Source organism: Hordeum vulgare, chromosome 6H, assembly GCF_904849725.1.
Source record: "Hordeum vulgare subsp. vulgare chromosome 6H, MorexV3_pseudomolecules_assembly, whole genome shotgun sequence".
Taxonomy (NCBI): domain Eukaryota; kingdom Viridiplantae; phylum Streptophyta; class Magnoliopsida; order Poales; family Poaceae; genus Hordeum; species Hordeum vulgare.
Genome location: NC_058523.1, coordinates 2,723,551 through 2,748,080, shown reverse-complemented (window position 1 = coordinate 2,748,080; position 24,530 = coordinate 2,723,551). Strand labels below are relative to the sequence as shown.

At 43.0% G+C, this 24,530-nt stretch overlaps 2 protein-coding genes across 2 annotated transcripts; both read left to right on the top strand.

The window, feature by feature from the left end:
* Positions 1-1,667: 1,667 nt before the first annotated feature.
* On the top strand, positions 1,668-6,507 carry LOC123404777 (wall-associated receptor kinase 3-like). The gene is made up of 4 exons (XM_045098724.1): positions 1,668-2,667; positions 2,764-3,267; positions 4,815-4,967; positions 5,052-6,507. Exons 1-4 carry the CDS (start codon positions 1,713-1,715, stop codon positions 6,290-6,292), a joined length of 2,853 nt encoding a protein of 950 aa, XP_044954659.1. The 5' UTR covers positions 1,668-1,712; the 3' UTR covers positions 6,293-6,507.
* A 525-nt stretch (positions 6,508-7,032) lies between these two features.
* LOC123402590 (zinc finger MYM-type protein 1-like) lies at positions 7,033-8,535 on the top strand. Its single transcript, XM_045096516.1, has 2 exons — positions 7,033-8,078; positions 8,154-8,535. Exons 1-2 carry the CDS (start codon positions 7,912-7,914, stop codon positions 8,533-8,535), a joined length of 549 nt encoding a protein of 182 aa, XP_044952451.1. The 5' UTR covers positions 7,033-7,911.
* Positions 8,536-24,530: the final 15,995 nt, after the last annotated feature.

The following is a 24,530-nucleotide window of genomic DNA, read 5'->3' as shown; positions in this document are numbered from 1 at the left end:
CTACAGAGTTTGATCATGGTTTCAACGAGGTATCTTCAAAGCTGCTCCAAAACTAATTAGGGAATGCACCTCAAATTTTGCCTAATTAGTATAGGTATATATATAGATGTCTATGGAGAGAAAGATCAAAACAATGCCGGACGACAACATTTGAGGTGCATCCCCTCTGAATACACGTCCAGCAGTGAGCCCTTCCACATATACTATAATAGACGTCCATTTGTGGTTTTCACGCAAATGGTTGACCGAGTCGCCACTGCATTTTGTAAGCTGTACGGCTGCACGTGATGACATAATACATAGTGCAAGCTCACTCAATTATGAAAAGTAGTACAAATACTAAAAGGTCGAAGCAGCTCGCTCGATCAATTATGAAAATATCACAATACTGGTCTATTAATAACATATCTTCGAGAAGCAAAGATAAATATTGTTCTTTTTTTTCATGAGTGGGTTGAAAGATTTTCGTCCCTCAGAAAGAATAACAAAGCAATATGTTGGAGCCACGCAAATTCAGTGCAGCTGTCCAAATAATGGTAAGATATACAACGATAGACACACTTCGCTGACTAATGTATGGTCGACATTTTCCCTGGAAAATCTGTCTATACTTATACAGATTAGGCACTCTCAAGAAATTTCCACGTTAATCAGGAAATAGAAACCGTTAATCTCGTGGGACCGAGTTATAACGGTGTAGATTAGCCAGCTTAAAATAGAAAGAAGAATAAAGGAATTAAATCAGTTAGATGAAAAAATTAGAAAGGACCACAATATTTTCACGTGTAGTTACGTGGATAGTAGTCAAGATTAAAAAAGAATAAACCAAAAGAGATACGATTAGCTTTCCTTCTTTTCAAAGAAACCAAAAGAGATCAATATCTATCTAATCTCTCCCCGCGGTTCTTTTCAAAGCTCGCTCAATTATGAAAAGTAGTACAAATACTCAAAGGTCGAAGCAGCTCGCTCAATTATGAAAAATATCACAAGGTGCCACCAAGGCAATATTGCTCTATTATTAACATATCTTCTAGAAGCAAAGATAAATATTTTTCTTTCTTTTTTTACGAGCGGGTTGAAAGATTTTCGTCTCTCAGAAGGAATAACAAAGCAATATGTTGGAGCCATGCAAATTCGGTGCAGCTGTCCAAATAATGGTAAGATATACAATGATAGACACAATCTTCGCTGACTAATGTATGGTCGACATTCTGCCTGGAAAATTCAGCATAATTTGGACGCATTGTTTGAAAAGACCACATCAATTTTGGAGAATCAAAAAATAATGATGTAGACATTGCTGCAATATTGGCACAGCAGTTGCAACACGCACACCGGAAATAGTCATGTGAAGAAGGAAAAGAAGAAAAAAAGGAAAAAGAATCTGTGTTTCCATATGGCCATGTGAAGAAAACAAGTAGCCATGTGAAGAAAACAAAAGGGGAAATAGAAAATCTATGTTTTCATGTGGCTATCAGCAGGCAACAGGTAGCGGCCATAGCCGAGTCATGTTGGCGTTAGCAGCGACCATCACATCTGATGGGAATAGTGGCCCTGGAATTCCTAGCTAAAGTTAATACTTTGATTGGCACTACCGAAGACTCGTCGCTGGGGTCGTCTTTATACAGTCTACAAATTGGGCCAAGCCAAACACCGAACCCCCCACACCAACGCCAGACAGACCAAGATCATCCTACCGGCGCAGAGCAACGATGAGCATGATACTCATCGTCATGTATTTTGTGGTGATGTTCTCGGCAGCTGCGCCGCAAGCATCGGCTGCGGTCTCTGGAGCGACTGGAGGGATCTTACAGATCCCTTCTAATGACTCCTTGGCTCACTGCATCACAAGGTGCGGGGACATCGACTTCTCCTACCCCTTTGGGATAGGGGCCGGCTGCTACCGTCAAGGCTTCGATCTCACCTGCAACCACTCCACCAAGCATCCCAAGCTGTTTCTAGGCAGCAGCACTGTCGAGGTCACTGGCATGTACTCCAACGACGTTGTAGTTTTCACCCCTATAATCTTCAACGTTACAACCAGTCCAGGTACAAATACTTACAACATGTCATGGGAGGCCCCTACTAATGGTATTGCTATCACAAGTGATAATAATTTGTACGTAGCTGGTTGTGATTTTGACGTCACCCTTTTTGAGTATGGTACGGGAGACATGGTTGGTTCTTGTATGAGTAGATGCGCCGGCAAGAAGGCACCAACTGGGGGGCCATGTATTGGAAAGGGATGCTGCCTCATCCCATTTGCAAGAGACCTGCAGGGGTTTCGGGCGAAACTTGTTAGCACTAATACTACGGCAACAGAAGCAGATTGGTTGCACCCTGGCTTCATGGCTTTTGTGTCATCTGATTATAGTTACAGAGATGATCATGATAACAGTGTTAATACAACCGCTGTTTTCTCTGGTTGGACAAATGCAAGCAATATTCATGGCGCTGAGCTTAGTGTTAACATCATCGACCAACTAAGCTGTGAAAGTGCACAAATGAAAAACGCAAGCTATGCCTGTAGCAACGGTAGCAGTTGCCAGAATTCCTCATCTGGTGGTTACTGGTGTTACTGCTCTTCTTATGAACAACCAGGTGTTACTGGTGTTACTGCTCTTCTTGGCAACCCTTATATTTTAGATGGATGCATGCAACAACCAGGTGCTTCCGTCCATACTTTTTTTCTCCAAATTGATTTAAAACTCCCTTCTATTTATCCTTTGTTCTTACTTTTTGTGTCTACATACTGTGGAGCAGATTATAACGCCAAGCCGAAAGAACACTGTCACGCATCATGTGGATCCATTACTGTTCCCTTCCCCTTTGGGCTCGAAGAAGGGTGTTTTGCAAGCGAAAAATTTCATCTTAATTGTACATCTGGTAATCTCACAGTTTCTGTCTCAGAAGTGATACAATATCATGTGACTGATATATCCGTGGAAGATGGTACTCTGACTGTTAGCAACATGGTGAACGGAAGTAATGAAAAGGAGGCAATATTTGTACAGACTAAAGATGGATACAGAGTGTATGCCCCTATGGAAGATCAATTTGATTTCTCTACGGAATACAACATTGTTATAAAGTGGGCGGTTGCCAATTTAACATGTCCAACGGCTATGCAAAAGGATACCACCTATGCATGCCGCAGTTCCCAGAGCGATTGCCTAAACGTCACCCATGGGGATATGTTTATGGGATATCGTTGCAAGTGTTTGTCGGGCTTTCAAGGAAATCCTTACGTCGAGTATGGCTGCAGAGGTCTGACCCTCCTCACCACCCTTGATTTTCCACTAATGTTGCTCTCACACCTACAAATATTTTTTGATAAGGAGTACTTTATTACTTATAAGTTTAAGTATTCCACCCGGACTCTACATATCTAAGATGCACACGCACAAACGATGAAACACAAGTAATGAACTATATAATGTCTAAAACGATGAAGGGTCAATCCTAAGATCATGTTGCCATCCATGTTGGGTAAAAGTATTCCACACCGTATCCTCCAAGCATGAACACACTTACAAATACTTAGAAAATGAGAAAACTGTATTTTTCATTGTTGAACCCTCTTGAAAGTACATCATCAACTCGTAAACCAGCAAACCTAAGTTCCTCAACTTCGAAAAGTGGATAAGCCTAGTCGTTCGTGCTGCTTTAGGTGGTTTCCTACCGACGTGGACATAGTTTTGACATTTAACTAAAACTAGACACTTCACCAGGCTTTGGACGCCACGTCAGTTGAGTGACCGAAAGGTGCTCACTCCCTCGCTCTCCCTCTTCCTCTCCCTCTCTCCCTGCCTCTCCATGCCCCTCCCTCCCTCTCTCTCTCTCCCTCTCTCTCTCTCTCACTCACTCACTCTCTCTCTTTGTGTAGGGGGACCCTTCCCTCTCACCTTGGCTCGAAAGGCTTCATACCATCAGACACAAGGGATGTTCATCAAGATCTAGAGAGGTGTCGGTCTCGAGACGCATAGGAACAGAAGAGCATGACCAAGGACACCGGAGAGCACTTGGAATGCCACTTAGAGCAGCCGCTGAGGAAGGAAAAAAAAGGACATCGAGAAGAGCACATGGGACATTCAGTAACATTGTATGTTATTGTCTAAAGAGAAGAACTGAATGTTCAGTGCACTACTACTTCTGGGAAAGGGAACCCTAACACCTATTGATGGGTCAAAGGGGGTACACCGCTGGAACTGATATACACACGCCGCCACCCATGAGGAAATGGGGACACTACCAACCAGGTAAAACACGTTGCTCGAAATTCGGAGTGACCCAAATATCCCACCCTCAACACCCCTTACCCGTCACCAAAATCACCCGCAAGCAGCATTTCCAGGGAGGACACAATGCATAATGCACCATCTCCGGCAATCTGAGCCAGATTTTGAACTTATGTTTGGGCGATAATCCAAAATTTATGAAACAGGCTAATAAAAATATGACATAGCCACTTATGTGACGTGGCGGTCAAAACCGGGTCATGTTTCAATTTCTGGTCAATTGTGTCCACGTCGGTCGAAAACCATCTCGAATGGTATTGGGGACTAAACATGTCCAGTTTAGGAGTTGAGCGTGTAAGGTTTCCAGGTTTTAAAAGTGAGGGCTAGTTTCTATATTTTTATAATAGTTGTGGGACGAAAATATGATTTTCAATTAAAAATATATGAAAACACCATGCAAACCTAAAGGATTTTCAATTTATGCTTTGAGATCATAGGAATTTAATCTAACATTTTTTTAGCAGGTAGTAATACGTACATTACCCACCAATATATAACTAATGAGAGTATCTACAGATATTGATGAATGCAAACTACCAAACTACTGCAATGGGACATGTCAAAATACCCTTGGAAATTACACTTGCTCAAGTTGTCCACATGGAAAAGAGTTTGATCCGATAAAAAGGCAATGTGTTAGATCAGCGAAGCAACACAATATTCTTTTGGGTAAGTCATACATACAAATATCTCCTCATTTCAATTACAACTAACCAAATGCAGAGTGACTCAGAGAGCGATGATTAAATGTAGGTATTGCAACTGGAACTGGATGTGGCCTTGGATCCATAATTATTGCAGTCTGTGTAGTTGTATTTGCCAATAAGTGGAAGAAAGGCATCCAGAAGAGAATCCGACAAGCACACTTCAAGAAAAATCAAGGCCTACTCTTGCAGCAGTTGATCTCAGATGAAAGTGCAACAAATAAAACAAAGATATTCTCCTTGGAGGAACTAGAAAAGGCAACCAACAACTTTGATGCCACTCGTATTCTTGGTCGTGGAGGACATGGTACAGTCTACAAAGGGATTCTATGTGACCAACGAGTGGTGGCTATTAAAAGATCCAAAATTGTGGAGCAGACCGAGATAGACCAGTTTATCAATGAGGTTGCTATCTTATCTCAAATTATTCATCGCAATGTGGTAAAGCTATTTGGTTGTTGCCTTGAATCTGAGGTGCCTTTGCTAGTGTACGAGTTTATATCTAATGGCACATTGCATGACCTTCTTCACATTGACTACACTTCCAAATGTTTGTTGTCATGGGATGATCGCATTAGGATTGCAGTAGAAGCAGCAGGAGCACTTGCTTATCTGCACTCGGCTGCTGCAATACCTATTTTCCATAGAGATGTGAAATCTTCTAACATACTATTGGATAGCAGCTTTGCTACAAAGGTATCTGACTTTGGTGCTTCAAGGTCTCTTTCCCTCGATGAGACTCATGTGGTGACTATTGTCCAAGGAACATTTGGTTACCTAGATCCAGAGTATTACCATACTGGGCAGCTAACTGAAAAGAGTGATGTGTATAGTTTTGGAGTAATACTTGTGGAACTTCTGACAAGAAGAAAACCAATTTTCATCAATGATCTAGGTGGAAAACAAAACTTGTCCCATTATTTCGTGGAAGGATTGCAAGAGGGAGTTGTCATGGAAATAATGGATCCTGAGGTTGTCAAACAGGCAAACCCGGAAGAGATTGATGATATTTGCTCACTTGCGGAAGCATGCTTGAGATTCAAAGGAAGAGACAGACCTACTATGAAAGAAGTAGATATGAGGTTGCAATTCCTGCGAACTAAGAGGCAAAGAAAATGCAAACTTCTCCCAGCTGGTGATGAAGTGATTGAGCCTTTTTTAAGCCCAAAGGTTGGTAATTGTGATGCACCAATGAATGTTGTCAATGCTGGTAATTCAACATCAAAAGCCACCTCTAGTTGCTATAGTCTAGAGCAAGAACTTTCATCATCTATCACCTGGCCACGCTAAGTACACATGTACAATACTACAATCGCATCATTCCAAGTATTCATTTGAATTATCATATTTTTCTACGGATTTATAATATGTTACATAGTTCAGTTTAAACGAGATTATGTCATGTAATTTTGCTTCTATATATTTGGAACATTTATTTGTAGCTCATGTCAATTGTGTACAATTAGATTATAACTATTTGTGACGAAAGAGCCTCGTGTTGATCATAGTCGAATGATACCAGCATCAATTTTGATGCAGCAGTAGCTGACTGAGAATCGATGTAAATAGGGTACTCAGCTTCTTTTTGTTAAATCTGGGGACAAATTTTGTTATCTATTTTCAGAAAAGTTATTGTGACTACAAATTTCAAATAAATACAGGTTTATATGTTGATGACAAATCATGCTTTGTTCAAAACAGTTGTCTCATAGGAGGTGAAGAACTATATTTATGTGTTATAAGCTTGTGAATATATATTGTTAGGTTGTCTTTCCTCAAAGTAGAACAAAATGCTATTATAATTTTGTATTTTATGTCGTTCCATTTTTCATTACGTGCTTCCAACCAAACATCGAAACCGAACCGGCCTATTCTACTCTTTTGCTCCTACCAAAAACAGGAATGGAACGGACCTGTTGCTTTGGAATAGAACCATTCCATTTCATGACAGTTGGTCCCCCAACATAAAACACCCTTAGAGACATTTTCTGTGATGAATTGTAGGTTTGGCAAGATATTTTGAGGCTGTTGGTAGTGGCACTAGCTCCAATCCAAATCCAAGTACCCACGAAAGTGGGAATGCTACAGCCAGTCCTGTGGCTACAACACATTCTTTTCATCAAAATCAAGCACATTTTGAACGAGTTACACATTCCATGGAAGGAGATCATGCAAATTTCACACCTACTGAACAAGCTACAGATTCTGTTGAAACCACAGTGGAGTAGAATCTTTATTCAGGACATGAAGGTATAACCGATTTTTGTGTAGATGACATACAAGGTGATCCAGGACTTCACATTCCAATAGATATATTTAGCCCAAATATTGGAGTGGATGTTAGATTTACTTACCTAGGGATGGTTCCAACTCAACCAATTGATCACAATTTTCCACCAAATAAAGATGAAAGGCGCTTTCGGCCAGCATGGTATAAGGACTTTGATTGGTTGGAACATAGTGTAGAAAAGGAAAAGGCTTACTCTTTGATTGTTTTCTCATTAAGCATGATTGAATGGATGATCAGTATGGTTATGAGGTTTTCTCCAAATCAGGGTATGACAATCGGAAAAAATGCAGTTGTAACATTTCGTAAACATGTTAGTGGACCAACTAGCATCCACAATATTTCAAGGACAACATGTGATGATTTCAAAACTCAAAAAGCAAGTTTGAAAAGTAAAGTAACAACGTAGACGAAAGGTTCACTCGAGAAATATGAAACTCGTGTGGACACATCTTTGGGCATTGTAAGTTACCTGGCATTACAAGGTGAACCATTTCGTGGACATGATGAATCCACTACTTCTTTGAACAAGGGAAAAAAATTAGAGTTACTTGATTGGGTCAAAGAAAGGAATCCAGAAGTGAAGGTTGCATTTGTTGATATATGTCCTAAAAATGCCAAAATGACTTCTGAAATCATTCAAAAAGCATTTGCTAAGCATTGTGCAATGGAGGTCACCAAAGCAATCAAAGAAGAGATGTATGGTTGCCTGTTCTCTGTTCTTATTGATGAGTGTCGTGGTATTTCAGAGAAAGAACAAATGGCCATGGTTGTGAGGTTCGGGTGCAAGTATGTTAAGTACTTTTGAGTTTGTTCTATCTAGATTAGTATAGTGAGTCAACTAATTGTATGATTTTTGTGCAGGTTTTTGAGCAAAAAAGGAGACATGGAAAGGTTTTTGGGCATTAAGCACGTCCCAGACACAACATCAGCATATTTGAAGAAGGCACTATTGGAGGTTTTTGCTAAATATGGTCTGCTTGTTGCAAGAATACGAGGGCAAGTGTATGATGGTGCATCTAAGATGAGACGAGAATTTAATGGCCTTCAAAAGTTAATTAGTGATGAGAACCCACATGCTTTCTATATTCAGTGCTTAGCTCGCCAACTTAAGTTGATAGTTGTTGCAGTTTCGAGATGTTGCAAGGGTGTTGAGGATTTGTTTCGACTATGTGACCATGATTGTCAATCTCAGCAATTTTTAGCAAGAGAATTATTCTATCAGGAACTATATAAGTGTCAATAGTTTATTTTTAGCAAGAAAATTAATAGAACTAGTTTATTTTTTAGTTCATTTTACGATGCCTATCCCGCATCCTCGTCGTCGACTGGGCGGAGGACACCTGCTTGATCAGAGGGGCCCTGTCTAGGACTGGGCTCCGCCCGGCTGGTCTTGGGAGGTGCTACCTTCCGGGGGGCGTAGGTTGGTAAGGATCCAGCCCATCGTTGACCCGATCCTTGTTTGGTGGCGGTCGCGTGGGCCAGTCAGGGTGCCGAGGCTTCCGGACACCGCGGAGGTGGTACGTCACCGTGTCAGCGAGGAGGATGAGCACGTCCGTCGCTACATGGTTGCGTTGGAGGGCAGGTTCGAGCATACCTGACAGGTTCTTCGGGGATCTCACTGGAGCTATGATCCTATGATGGTTCCTTCTCTTTGGGTGTCCACCGCCCGCGCCGAGAGCCGTCAGGCGCTACGGTTCTAGATGTATCAGTGATGCTATATGTATGATAGTATTCGAGGAGTATTAGTGATAATATTCGACGATGTACGGACAAAAGAGATGATGTATTTGCTTATAACTGAATGCATGCTAATTTGAATACTACTTTATTTTACGATTTGGTTTTTCTTATTGAATGCTCAAATTGGAAAAGTACTCCTACTTTGAATACTATGCAGAAATCTAGGAGTCCCGGGTGGAGCCACGACCCGGGTCTAAAGTTGTTTTGGAACGGAGTTCCTCATAGAATAATTCTTTTTTGTTACAAAGGTTAAGAGAATCCGTTAGACATATTTTAGAGTTTAGGTTCTAGCCAAGACCCGGGACTAAAGGTCCTCCTATATAAAACGACACTTCGAAGTTTCCAACCCCTCTTATATAGTTTGTTAGTTTATTAGTTAATCGAATGTCCGTTTTTTGCAGAACTATGGATCCACATATCAGGAACCTCGAAGAGGAAGAACTTCTCGAAGATATAATCAAAGACGGCCCCGACGTTGAACCAGCTGAATCTCCGTCGTCATATCTAAACCCCTCCGGATATGGAAATGAGGTCGACCGACACGAAGATGAAGCCGATGGGGCAGGAGATAAGTCCAATGACGGAGAAGGTGATAGCTCCACTGATGGAGAAGCCGGTGAAGAAATAATAAAGTCCGGCGAGGTATACATATGAAGTTCGACAATCACTTGTAATATGTGAAAAATATTGGAGATAGCTCTATATTGTATACATATACATTCATTTGACGAATGTTTCTCCCTCTTAGGCCTCGACATCGAGCAAAGCTACGAAACGAGGCCCGACTAGAAAGTTGGATGCACGGACGCATTACACCTTTGAGGTGATATTGCCTACGGGCGAACCCAAGCTTCCTAAGAATGCTGCTGACACATTCAAGAAGCAATGTGGAGTTCTCGTTAGGGATCACGTCCCGATCAGCATTCTGGAGTGGAACAAGCGCAAAGGGGCAGCCGATAGTGACTATGTCGCCGAAAGGTACAAAGATAATCTTTGGAATGATCTCATGTCACATTTCAACCTGCCAGAATGTGAGAATGAAGACGCCGCAGACAAACTGAGGGCCAAAGTCAAGCTGTGGACTCTAAAGAAGATGGCCGAACTGTTCTGTAGCTGGAAGAAGAAGCTATGCAAAAACTATCTGAAGACAAAGAAAGTGCCAGTATTCGAGGGGTATCTAGGCAAGCAGGCGAATCACTGGAAGGCATTTCAAGAGTACAAGGAGTCAGAAGATGCCCAGGCATTATCAGAAAAGAACAAGATAAATGCCGACAAGAAGAAATATCACCACAAGCTGGGGCCAGGGGGCTATGAGACTGCCATCCCAATGTGGGATAAGAAAGAGCAAGATCTGCTAGCTAAAGGCATCGTGTACATGAACCACCCCGTGATGAGTGGGAATTGAGAGCAAGAAATTGGTTCCTTGCGCATGGTGGTTCGTACGACAAAGAAACAGGGGACCTCATCTGCAGTGACGGTCTTAGGATACCCAGGGAGAATTGGAAAAGGATAGTGAAAGAAATTAAGGAGGGAAAAAGAAAGTTCACTTCAGATAGAGAGAAAGATTTGCTGACACTGGTCCTCGGCAATGACGAACATGGAGGACGAACACGAGGCTTCGGTCCTTCTTACCCGTGGTGGCTTGGGTTTGCCAGAGACCAAGACACTTACAGAAGCCGAGAGAGAGCAAAGAAGCGGCAGCACGATGAGGAGAATGACAAATTCAACCAGTTGCTTGCCAGGATTAACGAGCAACAGAAGCAGATTGATGAGCTTAGAGGAGTAGCGCGCCAGGAAGATCCTGCATTTGATATTACCAGCGCCCCATCTAAGCGGAAAAGCAGCGTGGCTGAATCTGAGGCCCCGCCCGACGATGCACGAAGAATGATAGAGGGCGGTCCCGGCTACCCCGTGGATGGAATCAAGGAGTCAACATCATGTGAACTCTATCAGAAATTCAAGAACATATCCATGAAGGTGGCCGTCGGACAAGCTTTACCTTCTGGCCCTGATGCACGCTGGCATGGCCGTGAGATTCCAGCTGGCTTTGCTAAAGTCGGGGTGGATGAAATCATGGCGGGGTTTCATGATATGGAGCTCGACATAGCTGGACCCGAAGATGAGAGGACACTCGGAGAAGTACTGGGTGGAGTCATCCTATGGGACAAGAACTACATCAAGCTTCCAGGCTCGGCCCCAAGGACAACACCGCCTCCGAGTCGTCGCAGGTCACCTACACCTCCATTACCTCCAAGCCCTCCACATGACGTCGACCAGCACAACACGAGTCCATCTCGATCACCGCCGCCGCCCGCTCCGGATACTAATCGGAAGCGTGCCAGCAAGAATGCTCCGCCGACGATTTCTAAGCGACGGAGCCCCCCAAAGCGCAAACGGTCGCCCCTCCCAAAGGTACCACATGCTAATCTTCCTATCAGACCTTATGATCGTACCCCCGAGGAAAACGCCAGGATAGCAAAGGAACATCATGATGCGCAGATGACAAAGAAGGAACCCGAGCCCCGCCCAGAATACACCGAGAATCAAATAGCATTTGCAAAATACTTCACGACCCTTCCATCACAGTATGACTTACACCATAAGCCTGATGACTATACACGCACATTGCAGAAGGAAGTGAAAAAGAGCAGATCACGTGCAAGTGCAAGTGGGAGCAAATCAAGTTCAACTACAAGCAAGAAAAAATCAGACGTTCCTCATCTTGGACAACAGGCCAAACAGTCGATCCCACCCCTCAGGGTGTTAACCGAGAATGTCCCCCCTCCGGTGCAGGGGCAAGATTTGGAATTAGCAAAGAAGTGGGCAGCTGAATGGGGTATCCTGGTTGAAGACATTCTGGCTTCCCAAGACGACAGGTTACCCAAGGCTGTGGTAGCCCCTAAGCCACAATTTGTCATGAGAGCGCCTTTGTTCAGCAAAGATGATCTCCCAACAAATATGCGTTACTTGCATACATGGTACTTAAGTGAACCAAAGAATGGGAGAACGATGATCGTGGTGAGTGTCCCACGGGAGTACTACGGCCGCCCCGAAGAAATCCATATCGACTTTGATGAACTCTTCCAGATGTACAATGGCAACGCCCTCAACAAATCGCTTATGAGTTGCTATTGTCTGTAAGTTTTTCAATTCGTTGTCTACATATAACTTGTTTAGTTATTTCAATTCATTGTCTATATATAACTTGTACTCTATTATGCAGAATGAAGATTCTGGATTGTAAAAGTAGGAACATCATAAATATTGGGTTTATTGACCCAGATAAAATACATATAGCGACGCTAACTGATAAACCCAAGGAGACGGAGGAAAACCTTCTAAGGTTTCTAACAGATCAAAATTTCTGTGACCACATATTGTTTCCATACAACTTCAGGTGAGGGTCTTTACTCTGTTGTGTCCATTCACTTATAAGTGTAATTGATAAGTTACTGACACACACACACACACACACACACACACACACATATATATATATATATATATATATATATACATGTGCTGCTTCCATTGGATTCTGTTGAATATTCAAATTGATAAGGGAAGAGTTGATGCCTTCGACCCATTATCGAGACCCTTGGAACAGTTCCAAAGCCTGCACGACATGCTCCAAGGGTAATTTCAATCATTCTTGCGCTCTATCGGTCTCTTTCGATGATTTTCTGATATATCAATTAATGAAAAACTTAGCAAATCATTATCCTTGTCGGGCAGGGTTTGGAAGCGGTTCAAGTGCGTGAATCCCGGTATCGAGCCTGAGAAGCTGACCTTTAGAGCGGCTCAGGTAAGTAGTAGTATGATATACTTCTATTTTCAATACATTTATGATGCTAGATTATTATTTTGATTATATATATTCTATTCTCGTAAAGTGCGACTAGCAGCCACGGGGGACGCATCTATGCGGATACTGTGTTTGCGAGACCATTCGCACGTTTACCTCTGAGCACAAGGATCACAGATTCGACGTAAGCAATGAACATTCACACCTCTATTTTGACCCGTCATTCTTTGTTATCATGATTGATATTCATATTCATCTCCTCTGCTTATATAGCACACGGTCATGACGACGAAGGTCCTACCAGAGCAACGCGCGATTGCTGTTGCAGAGGAGCTTGCGACCTTTCTGAGGACGGAAGCTATAGATGACAAAGGACGATTTAGTGTAGCTAGGGGCCATTACTGATGTTCGTCCATGTAATCGAATAGACGGGCTCTAGTCCCGATAATTCAGATCTCCATATAATTGTATATATATGCTCGCTTGTAAGATAAGTTAATCTTATATATATATGCATAATTATTTCTATTTAAATTATATGAAAACTAATTCCCGAACACCAAACGAGGCATCACGTTAATCTCCCGAACACCTAAACCCTAAAACCCTAAAACCCAAAAATAATTTCATTCAAAAAAAACCCAAAAATAAACAAAATCTGAAACTCTTTAGTCCCGGTCCATGTAACGAACCGGGACTAAAGGGCCTGCCCCTGGGGCGCTAAAAGGGGCCCACGTGGAGCACCTTTAGTCCCGGCTTGGAACAGGGCCCGGACTAAAGGTTAGGCCTTTAGTCCCGCCCCTTTAGTCTCGTTTGGTGAACCGGGACTAAAGCCCTTTACGGGCCGGAGCTAAAGGCCCCGTCCCCACTAGTGAGGGGAGCAGCAACGCTTTGTGGTGGTGACTCATGCATTTTAAAAATGTAGAGGAGGTTTTTCTTTAGAATACGATCATTATTTTCTATAAACAAGATGAACATTTTTGAAAAATATGTCACAAAATTAGAGAATTCATGAAGAACATATGTTAAAACAATATGAACATGTTGTTTTTGTTAAATGTCTACCACCCAGCGAGGGACTTAATCTATCCGTGTTTGAATGTCAAGTGCCACAACATGCAGATCCTCATGACCCTCATTGTTTGATCTGACGTTGATTGCTAGCTTCATTAACACCGAAATTAACTTGTCAAAATTCCGTGAAGCTCAAATCTTTGGCACACTTTAATTTGCCTCACCGACTTGACATGACAACTTGAGGGACTTCCTTCATTTTCCTCTTCCCTCTTTGTTGGTGTAGTTACGACGACACTCGCATGCATCTGGCTACTCACGCTACCACGGCCTCTTCTTGTCCCAGGTGAGTTGGATCTATATCATGAAGCTGTCAGTTTCGTAGCTTATTACTACTCTCCATGTCAACTTTAGTAACATGCATCCGCCTATTCGTGCTTAAGTGGCATCTTGCGTATTAAGTATGCATACACATACGACGAAGCAAGCACCTAAATCATGCTCTGTCTGTATCTAAATAATTATAGTTTATGAGTCTTTCCAACTATAATTATTTAGGTACATAGGAAGTAGCATGCATGCATAATGATAGCCACTTCTCTTAGCTTTATGCAGCCCGGGTGTCTATAAATAGTAATGATTGCTTTATCATACGGGCACCACACGAGATCTTCTCTTATCTCAAATTCCTTCTTTTGTGGCTCTTTACTACCGTAGCTTATTAGGCTGGCCCTTCAAAGTCATGGTTAACAGTTTTGCTAAGTTTCAGTCGATCGAGACTTCTTATGTCTCAGTCGATGCTATAATTCGTTGATCTTGCGTAGAGATTCATGCAAACAATTCCTTTTTGGTTTTGTTTTACATACTATATCACTTGACCGAGATTTGGTTAACTCGTTGTTGAGTGAGACCTAGTCACACCTAATGTTAATGGCTTCATCAAGTGTAGCTGTGTTGGCTGTGCTGGTCGACTTCCTGCTGGCAATGGGATCACCGGCGGTGGCGACGATGGCATGCAAGAACCGTGCATTGCATTGCAACTCAACATGTAGTGGGGCCAACTTCGCAACGGTTGGGCCATACGCTGGAGAATGCAGCCCGATGCCGGAGTGCGGGCAGAGCTGCGTGGCCACCATCCTACATAAGGCCTTGTTTGGTGCGTAGGGTTTGAGGAGGTTTGTAGGGGATTATCCCCAAGGGGATCAGAATCCCCGCGATTCCCCGCATGTCCATTTGGTGGACAGAGTTTGTTATGAGCAAACCCCTTTAATCCTCTCTAATCCCCCTCGATTTCTTCCTACCTACGCGGCTCAGAAACCTTGTCTCATGGCTCAGGGACTTGACAATTGAGGGGATTTGAGAGGATTGGGTGAAAGAAAGGGATTCACCCAATCCTCTGAACCCACCCCCACCCCCACCCCCCTTCATAATCCTCCCCAACCCCTTCGTGCCAAACAAGGCCTAATTGCACAGACAGCTGCTTGGGCTGCTGCCGCAGCGGCTGCCGGGGGTCATGCGACTGCGAAGGCACATGCAGAAGTGGCTGCGGCACCATCCCCGGTAGGTGCAACACTGCCTGCGCCAACTTGGCATCACACCGTAATTAAGCATTCTGCTACTGAGCATCACACCGTAATTACGTGTGATCAAGTAGTGAAACCCTGAGTTAATATTTTCCTTCAAATAATCATAGGAGTGCATATATATGTGCCTCCTTTCTGCTTTCTCGTTCAACAAATAAGATCTTGAATATGATATATTGTCATGTCCTGCTTTTAACTATTTGAATAATCATAAAATAATTACTAAAATATGTATTCCATTTGATTATTTATTGTAGTATATTTTATTTTTCTTCCTAAAGTATGGAATCAGTAAAATCAAAATTTGTCATACCATTCCAAAAAAAGATTCAAAGATCATTTTATCCACATATTTGGAATTTCCTGACCTAATCTTGGTCTTATAGACATTTTTATCCAAAGCAGTATGTAGTTGAGCAAACCCAATATGTATCAGGCCACGAGGAAAAAGAAGGTCACGACTTCGACAAAATCTAAGTTGGCCAGGCAGGGCACATCTTATACCCGAGATAGAAGAATGGGTTCCCTAGGAAAATGCTGAACCTTATTTTTATTTCTCTAGGGGCAACTCTATGACTGGTACCCTCTTCACAACTGACCACGGAATGGCGTTGAGAAACCTTATTGGGTGTGATTCTGGATTTAGATAGTCCCATGCATCCTGCTAGTTGAGGAATTACGAAGAGCAACCTTACATATAAACCCACAACTGCTATGTGTGAGTGTCCATTATAATAGTTGATTTTATATTATTTAGTAAAATATTTTTCATTTCCTTAAGTTATTTGAAACCATAAGCATGTTATCTCTTATTGGTTTGTTGTGTTGAATTGATTTACAATTGCCCCCACTTTACCGGTCAACTTTGAATCTTCTGTTTCACATATGGCTAGCTCTAGTTTCACACACACATTAGCCTATTCAATGGAAAACGAAAATTAGCATATGGTTTTCTTCAATATGTGTTTGGACATTCACTACATTTTACTCTCTCTCAAATTACTTTCCAAATCATTATATCTGGCATTCCTTAATTTATTGTGTTCATCAACAACAACAACAACAACAACAACCAAGCCTTTCAGTCCCAAACAAGTTGGGGTAGGCTAGAGTTGAAACCCATAAGATCTCGAAACCAAGTCATGGCTCTAGAACGTGGATATCTAACTTCCACGCACCCCTGTCCATGGCTAAGTCTTTGTCGATATTCCAAACCTTCAGGTCTCTCTTAACGGATTCTCCCATGTCAAGTTTGGTCTACCACGACCCCTCTTAACATTCTCAGCACGCTTTATCCGTCCGCTATGCACGGGTGCTTCCGATGCCCTCCGTTGAATATGTCCAAACCATCTGAGACGATGCTGAACCAGCTTCTCTTCAATCGGTGCTACCCCAAGTCTCTCTCGTATATCGTCATTCCGTACCCGATCCTTCCTTGTGTGACCACATATCCATCTCAACATGCGCATCTCTGCTACATCTAACTGTTGGATATGTCGTCTCTTGGTTGGCCAACACTCCGCGCCATACAACATCGTAGGTCGGATAGCTGTCCTATAAAACCTGCTTTTTAGCTTTTGTGGCACTCTCTTGTCACAGAGTACGCCAGAAGCTTGGCGCCACTTCATCCACCCAGCCTTGATTCGGTGGCCCACGTCTTCATCGATATCGCCATCCTTCTGCAACATGGACCCCAAATATCGGAACGTGTCTCTCTCCGGTACCACCTGCCCACCAAGGCTAACCTCTCCATCCTCGTGCCTAGTAGCACTAAAACCGCACCTCATGTATTCAGTTTTAGTTCTACTAAGCCTAAAACCTTTCGATTCTAGAGTCCGCCTCCATAACTCTAACTTTCTATTAACTGTTGGGGAACGTCGCATGGGAAACAAAAATTTTCCTACGCGCACGAAGACCTATCATGGTGATGTCCATCTACGAGAGGGGATGAGTGATCTACGTACCCTTGTAGATCGTACAGCAGAAGCGTTAGAGAACGCGGTTGATGTAGTGGAACGTCCTCACGTCCCTCGATCCGCCCCGCGAACAATCCCGCGATCAGTCCCACGATCTAGTACCGAACGGACGGCACCTCCGCGTTCAGCACACGTACAGCTCGACGATGATCTCGGCCTTCTTGATCCAGCAAGAGAGACGGAGAGGTAGAAGAGTTCTCCGGCAGCGTGACGGCGCTCCGGAGGTTGGTGATGATCTTGTCTCAGCAGGGCTCCGCCCGAGCTCCGCAGAAACGCGATCTAGAGGAAAAACTATGGAGGTATGTGGTCGGGCAGCCGTGAGAAAGTCGTCTCAAATCAGCCCTAATACCTCAGTATATATAGGAGGGAGGGGGAGGGAAGAGGCAGCCTCAAACCCTCAAGGTTTGGCCGAAATTGGAGGTGGAGGAGTCCTACTCCAATCCTACTTGGAGTAGGATTCCACCTTCCCACTTGGAACCTCTTTCCACCTTGTGTTTTTTCCTTCTCAAACCTTATGGGCCTTAGTGGGAACTTATTCCAGCCCACTAGGGGCTGGTTTATCTCTTCCCATAGCCCATGAGACCCCTTGGGGCGTGACACCCCTCCCGATGGTCCCCGGCACCCCTCCCGGCACTCCCGGTACACTACCGATGAGCCCGAAACTTTTCCTGTGACCAAAACAGGACTTCCTATATATCAATCTTTACCTCCGGACCATTCCGGAGCTCCTCGTGACGTCCTGGATCTCATCCGGGACTCCGAACAACATTCGGTAACCAACCATATAACTCAAATACGCATAAAACAACGTCGAACCTTAAGTGTGCAGACCCTGCGGGTTCGAGAACTATGTAGACATGACCCGAGTGACTCCTCGGTCAATATCCAATAGCGGGACCTGGATGCCCATATTGGATCCTACATATTCTTCGAAGATCTTATCGGTTGAACCTCAGTGCCAAGGATTCATATAATCCCGTATGTCATTCCCTTTGTCCTTCGGTATGTTACTTGCCCGAGATTCGATCGTCAGTATCCGTATACCTATTTCAATCTCGTTTACCGGAAAGTCTCTTTACTCGTTCCGTAATACAAGATCCCGCAACTTACATTAAGTTACATTGCTTGCAAGGCTTGTGTGTGATGTTGTATTACCGAGTGGGCCCCGAGATACCTCTCCGTCACACGGAGTGACAAATCCCAGTCTCGATCCATACTAACTCAACGAACACCTTCGGAGATACCTGTAGAGCATCTTTATAGTCACCCAGTTACGTTGCAACGTTTGATACACACAAAGCATTCCTCCGGTGTCCGTGAGTTATATGATCTCATGGTCATAGGAACAAATACTTGACACGCAGAAAACAGTAGCAACAAAATGACACGATCAACATGCTACGTCTATTAGTTTGGGTCTAGTCCATCACATGATTCTCCTAATGATGTGATCCCATTATCAAGTGACAACACTTGCCTATGGCGAGGAAACCTTGACCATCTTTGATCAACGAGCTAGTCAACTAGAGGCTTACTAGGGACAGTGTTTTGTCTATGTATCTACACAAGTATTGTGTTTCCAATCAATACAATTATAGCATGGATAATAAACGATTATCATGAACTAATAAATATAATAATAACTAATTTATTATTGCCTCTAGGGCATATTTCCAACAGTCTCCCACTTGCACTAGAGTCAATAATCTAGTTCACATCACCATGTGATTCCAACGAATCCAACACCCATATAGTTATGGGGTCTGATCATGTCTTGCTTGTGAGAGAGGTTTTAGTCAACGGTTCTGAAACTTTCAGATCCGTGCGTTCTTTACAAATCTTTATGTCATCTTATAGATGCTGCTACTACGTGCTATTCGGAAATGCTCCAAATATCCACTCTACCATATGAATCCGTTTCACTACTCATAGTTATTCAGATTAGTGTCAAAGCTTGCATCGACGTTACCCTTTACGACGAACTCTTTAACCACCTCCATAATCGAGAAAAATTCCTTAGTCCATTTGTTACTAAGGATAAATTTTGACCGCTGCTAGTGATTCAAACATGGATCACTCTCTGTACCTCTCAACATACTTTGAGTCAAGGCACACTTCAGGTGCGGTACACAGCATGGCATACTTTAGATTCTACGGCTAAGGCATAGAAGACGACCTTCATCTATTCTCTTTATTCTGCCGTGGTCGGGTTTTGAGTCTTACTCAAATTCACACCTCACAACGCAACCAAGAACTCCTTCTTTGCTGGTCTATTTTGAACTCTTTCAAAAACTTGTCAAGGCATGCATCTTGTTGAAACTTCTATTAAGCGCTTTCGATCTATCTCCATAGATCTTTGATGCTCAACCTTCAAGTAGCATAATCCAGGTACTCCTTTGAAAACTTCTTTCAAACAACCTTGTATGCTTTACAGAAATTCTACATTACTTCTGATCCACAATATGTCAACCACATATACCTATCAGAAATTCTATAGTGCTCCCACTCACTTCTTTGGAAATACAAGTTTCTCATAAACCTTGTACACACCCAAAATCTTTGATCATCTCATCAAAGTGCTTATTCCAACTCCGAGATGCTTGCACCAGTCCATTGAAGGATCACTGGAGCTTGCATACTTGCTAGTATCTTTAGGATCGACAAAACCTTCTGGTTGTATCACATACAATGTTTGCTCAAGGAAACCGTCGAGGAAACAATGTTTTGACATCCTACGTGCAATATTTCATAAATAATGCAGCAACTACTAACATAATTCTAACAGACCTTTAGCATTGCTACGAGTGAGAAAGACTCATCATAGTCAACTGTTTGATCTTGTCGAAAACATCTTTGCGACAAGTCGAGCTTTTCTTAATAGTGACTTATCACCATCATCGTCTGTCTTCTTTTAAAGATCCATTTTACCCAATAGTCCCATGACCATCAAGTAGTTCTACCAAAGTCTACACTTTGTTTTCACACATGGATCCTCTCTCGGATTTTATGGCTTCCAGCCATTTGTCGGAATCTGGGCCCACCATCGCTTTCTCCATAACTCGTAGGTTCACTGTTGCTCAACAACATGACCTCCAAGACAGGGTTTACCGTACTACTCTGCAGCAGTACGCGACCTTGTCGACCTACGAGGTTTGTAGTAACTTGATTCGAAGCTTAATGATCACCATCATCAGCTTCCACTTCAATTGGTGTAGGCGCCACAGGAACAACTTCCTACGCCCTGCTACACACTGGTTGAAGTGATGGTTCAATAACCTCATCAATTTCTACTACCCTCCCACTCAATTCTTTTGAGAGAAACCTTTTCTCGAGAAAGGATCCGTTTCTAGAAACAAACACTTTGCTTTCGGATCTGAGATAGGAGATGTACCCAACTGTTTTGGATATCCTGTGAAGATGCATTTATCCGCTTTGGGTTCGAGCTTATCAGACTGAAACTTTTTCACATAAGTTTCGAAGCCCCAAACTTACAAGAAACGACAGTTTAGATTTCTCTAAACCTCAGTCTATACTGTGTCATCTCAACGGAAATACGCGGTGCCCCATTTAAAGTGAATGTGGTTGTCTCTAATGCATAACCCATAAACGATAGTGGTAATTCGATAAGAGACATCCCAGCATGCACCATACTAAATAGTGCGTGGCTATGACGTTCAGACACATCATCACACCATGATGTTCCAGGTGGCATGAACTGTGAAACAATTTCCACATTGTCTTAACTGTGTACCAAAAATTCGTAACTCAGATATTCATTTCTGTGATCATATCGTAGACAGTTCATCCTCTTGTTACGACGAACTTCACTCTGAAACAGAATTGAACTTTTCAATATTTCAGACTTGTGATTCATTAAGTAAATACTCCTGTATCTACTCAAGTTGTCAGTGAAGTAAGAACATAATGATATCCACTGCGTGCCTCAACACTCACTGGACTGCATACATCAAAATGTATCACTTCCAACAAGTTACTATCTTGTTTCATCTCAATGAAAACAAGGCCTTGCTCATGTGGTATGATTCGCATGTCACTAGTGATTCGAAATCAGGTGAGTACAAAGATCCATCAGCATGGAGCCTCTTCATGCAATTTATACTAACATGACTCAAGCGGCAGTGCCACAAGTAAGTGGTACTATCATCATCAACTCGTATCTTTTGGCACCAATATCATGAACATGTGTAACACTACGATCGAGATTCAATAAACCATTGAAGGTGAATATTCAAGAAAATAGAGTAACCATTATTCTCCTTAAATGAATAATCGTATTGCAATAAACACGATCCAATCATGTTCATGCTTAACGCAAGCACCAAATAACAATTATTTAGGTTTAACACCAATCCCGATGGTAGAGGGAGCGTGCGACGTTTGATCATATCAATCTTGGAAACACTTCCAACACGTATCGTCACCTCGCCTTTAGCTAGTCTCCGTTTATGCCGTAGCTTTCATTTCGCATCACTAATCACTTAGCAACCGAACCGGTATCCAATACCCTCGTGCTACTAGGAGTACTAGTAAAGTACACATCAACATCATGTATATCAAATACACTTCTTTCGACTTTTGCCAGCCTTCTTATCTACCAAGTATCTTGAGTTGCTCCGCCTCAGTGATTGTTCCCCTCATTACAAAAGCACTTAGTCTCGGGTTTGGGTTTAATCTTGGGTCTCTTCATTAGTGCAGCAACTGTTTTGCCGTTTCACGAAGTATCCCTTCTAGCCCTTGCCTTTCTTGAAACTTAGTGGTTTTACAAACCATCAACTATTGATGCTCCTTCTTGATTTCTACTTTCGCAGTGTCAAACATCGCGAATCGCTCAAAGATCATTGTATCTATCCTTGATATGTTATAGTTCATCACGAAGCTCTCAAAGCTTGGTGGCAGTTACTTTTGGAGAACCATCACTATCTCATCTGGAAGATTAGCTCCCACTTGATTCAAGTGATTGTCGTACTCAGACAATCTGAGCACACGCTCAACGATTGAGCTTTTCTCCTTTACTTTGTGGTCAAAGAATTTTGTTGGAGGTCTCGTACCTCTTAACAAGGGCACAAGCATGAAATCACAATTTCATCTCTTTAGAACATCACTTATGTTCCGTGACGTTTAAAACGTTTTCGGTGCCTTGCTTCTAAGCCATTAAGTACTTTGCACTGAACTATCGTGTAGTCATCAGAAACGTGTATGTCGGATGTTCACAGCATCCACAGACGACGCTCGAGGTGCAGCACACCGAGTGGTGCATTAAGGACATAAGCCTTCTGCGCAGCAACGAGGACAATCCTCGGTTTTACAGACTCAGTCTGCAAAGTTTGCTACTATCAATTTTCAACTAAATTTTCTCTAGGAACATAAAAAAACAGTAGAGCTATAGCGCAAGCTACATCGTAATTCGCAAAGACCATTAGACTATGTTCATGACAATTAGTTCAATTAATCATATTACTTAAGAACTCCCACTCAAAAAGTACATCTCTCTAGTCATTTGAGTGGTACATGATCCAAATCCACTATCTCAAGTCCGATCATCACGTGAGTGGAGAATAGTTTCAGTGGTAAGCATCCCTATGCTAATCATATCAACTATACGATTCATGCTCGACCTTTCGGTCTCATGTGTTCCGAGGCCATGTCTGCACATGCTAGGCTCGTCAAGCTTAACCCGAGTGTTCTGCGTGTGCAACTGTTTTGCACCCGTTGTATGTGAACGTTGAGTCTATCACACCCGATCTTCACGTGGTGTCTCGAAACGAAGAACTGTCGCAACGGTGCACAGTCGGGGAGAACACAACTTCGTCTTGAAATTTTAGTGAGAGATCACCTCATAATGCTACCGTCGTTCTAAGCAAAATAAGGTGCATAAAAGGATTAACATCACATGCAATTCATAAGTGACATGATATGGCCATCATCACGTGCTTCTTGATCTCCATCACCAAAGCACCGGCACGATCTTCTTGTCACCGGCGCCACACCATGATCATCCATCAACGTGTTGCCATCGGGGTTTTCGTGCTACTTATGCTATTACTACTAAAGCTACATCCTAGCAAAATAGTAAACGCATCTGCAAGCACAAACGTTAGTATAAAGACAACCCTATGGCTCCTGCCGGTTGCCGTACCATCGACGTGCAAGTCGATATTTCTATTACAACATGATCATCTCATACATCCAATATATCACATCACATCGTTGGCCATATCACATCACAATCATACCCTGCAAAAACAAGTTAGACGTCCTCTAATTTTGTTGTTGCATGTTTTACGTGGTGACCGAGGGTATCTAGTAGGATCGCATCTTACTTACGCAAACACCACAACGGAGATATATGAGTTGCTATTTAACATCATCCAAGGACCTCCTCGGTCAAATCCGATTCAACTAAAGTTGGAGAAACAGTCACTTGCCAGTCATCTTTGAGCAAAGGGGGTTACTCGTAACGATGAAACCAGTCTCTCGTAAGCGTACGAGTAATGTCGGTCCAAGCCGCTTCAATCCAACAATACCGCGGAATCAAGAAAAGACTAAGGAGGGCAGCAAAACGCACATCACCGCCCACAAAAACTTTTGTGTTCTACTCGAGAAGACATCTACGCATGAACCTAGCTCATGATGCCACTGTTGGGGAACGTCGCATGGGAAACAAAAATTTTCCTACGCGCACGAAGACCTATCATGGTGATGTCCATCTACGAGAGGGGATGAGTGATCTACGTACCCTTGTAGATCGTACAGCAGAAGCGTTAGAGAACGCGGTTGATGTAGTGGAACGTCCTCACGTCCCTCGATCCGCCCCGCGAACAATCCCGCGATCAGTCCCACGATCTAGTACCGAACGGACGGCACCTCCGCGTTCAGCACACGTACAGCTCGACGATGATCTCGGCCTTCTTGATCCAGCAAGAGAGACGGAGAGGTAGAAGAGTTCTCCGGCAGCGTGACGGCGCTCCGGAGGTTGGTGATGATCTTGTCTCAGCAGGGCTCCGCCCGAGCTCCGCAGAAACGCGATCTAGAGGAAAAACTATGTAGGTATGTGGTCGGGCAACCGTGAGAAAGTCGTCTCAAATCAGCCCTAATACCT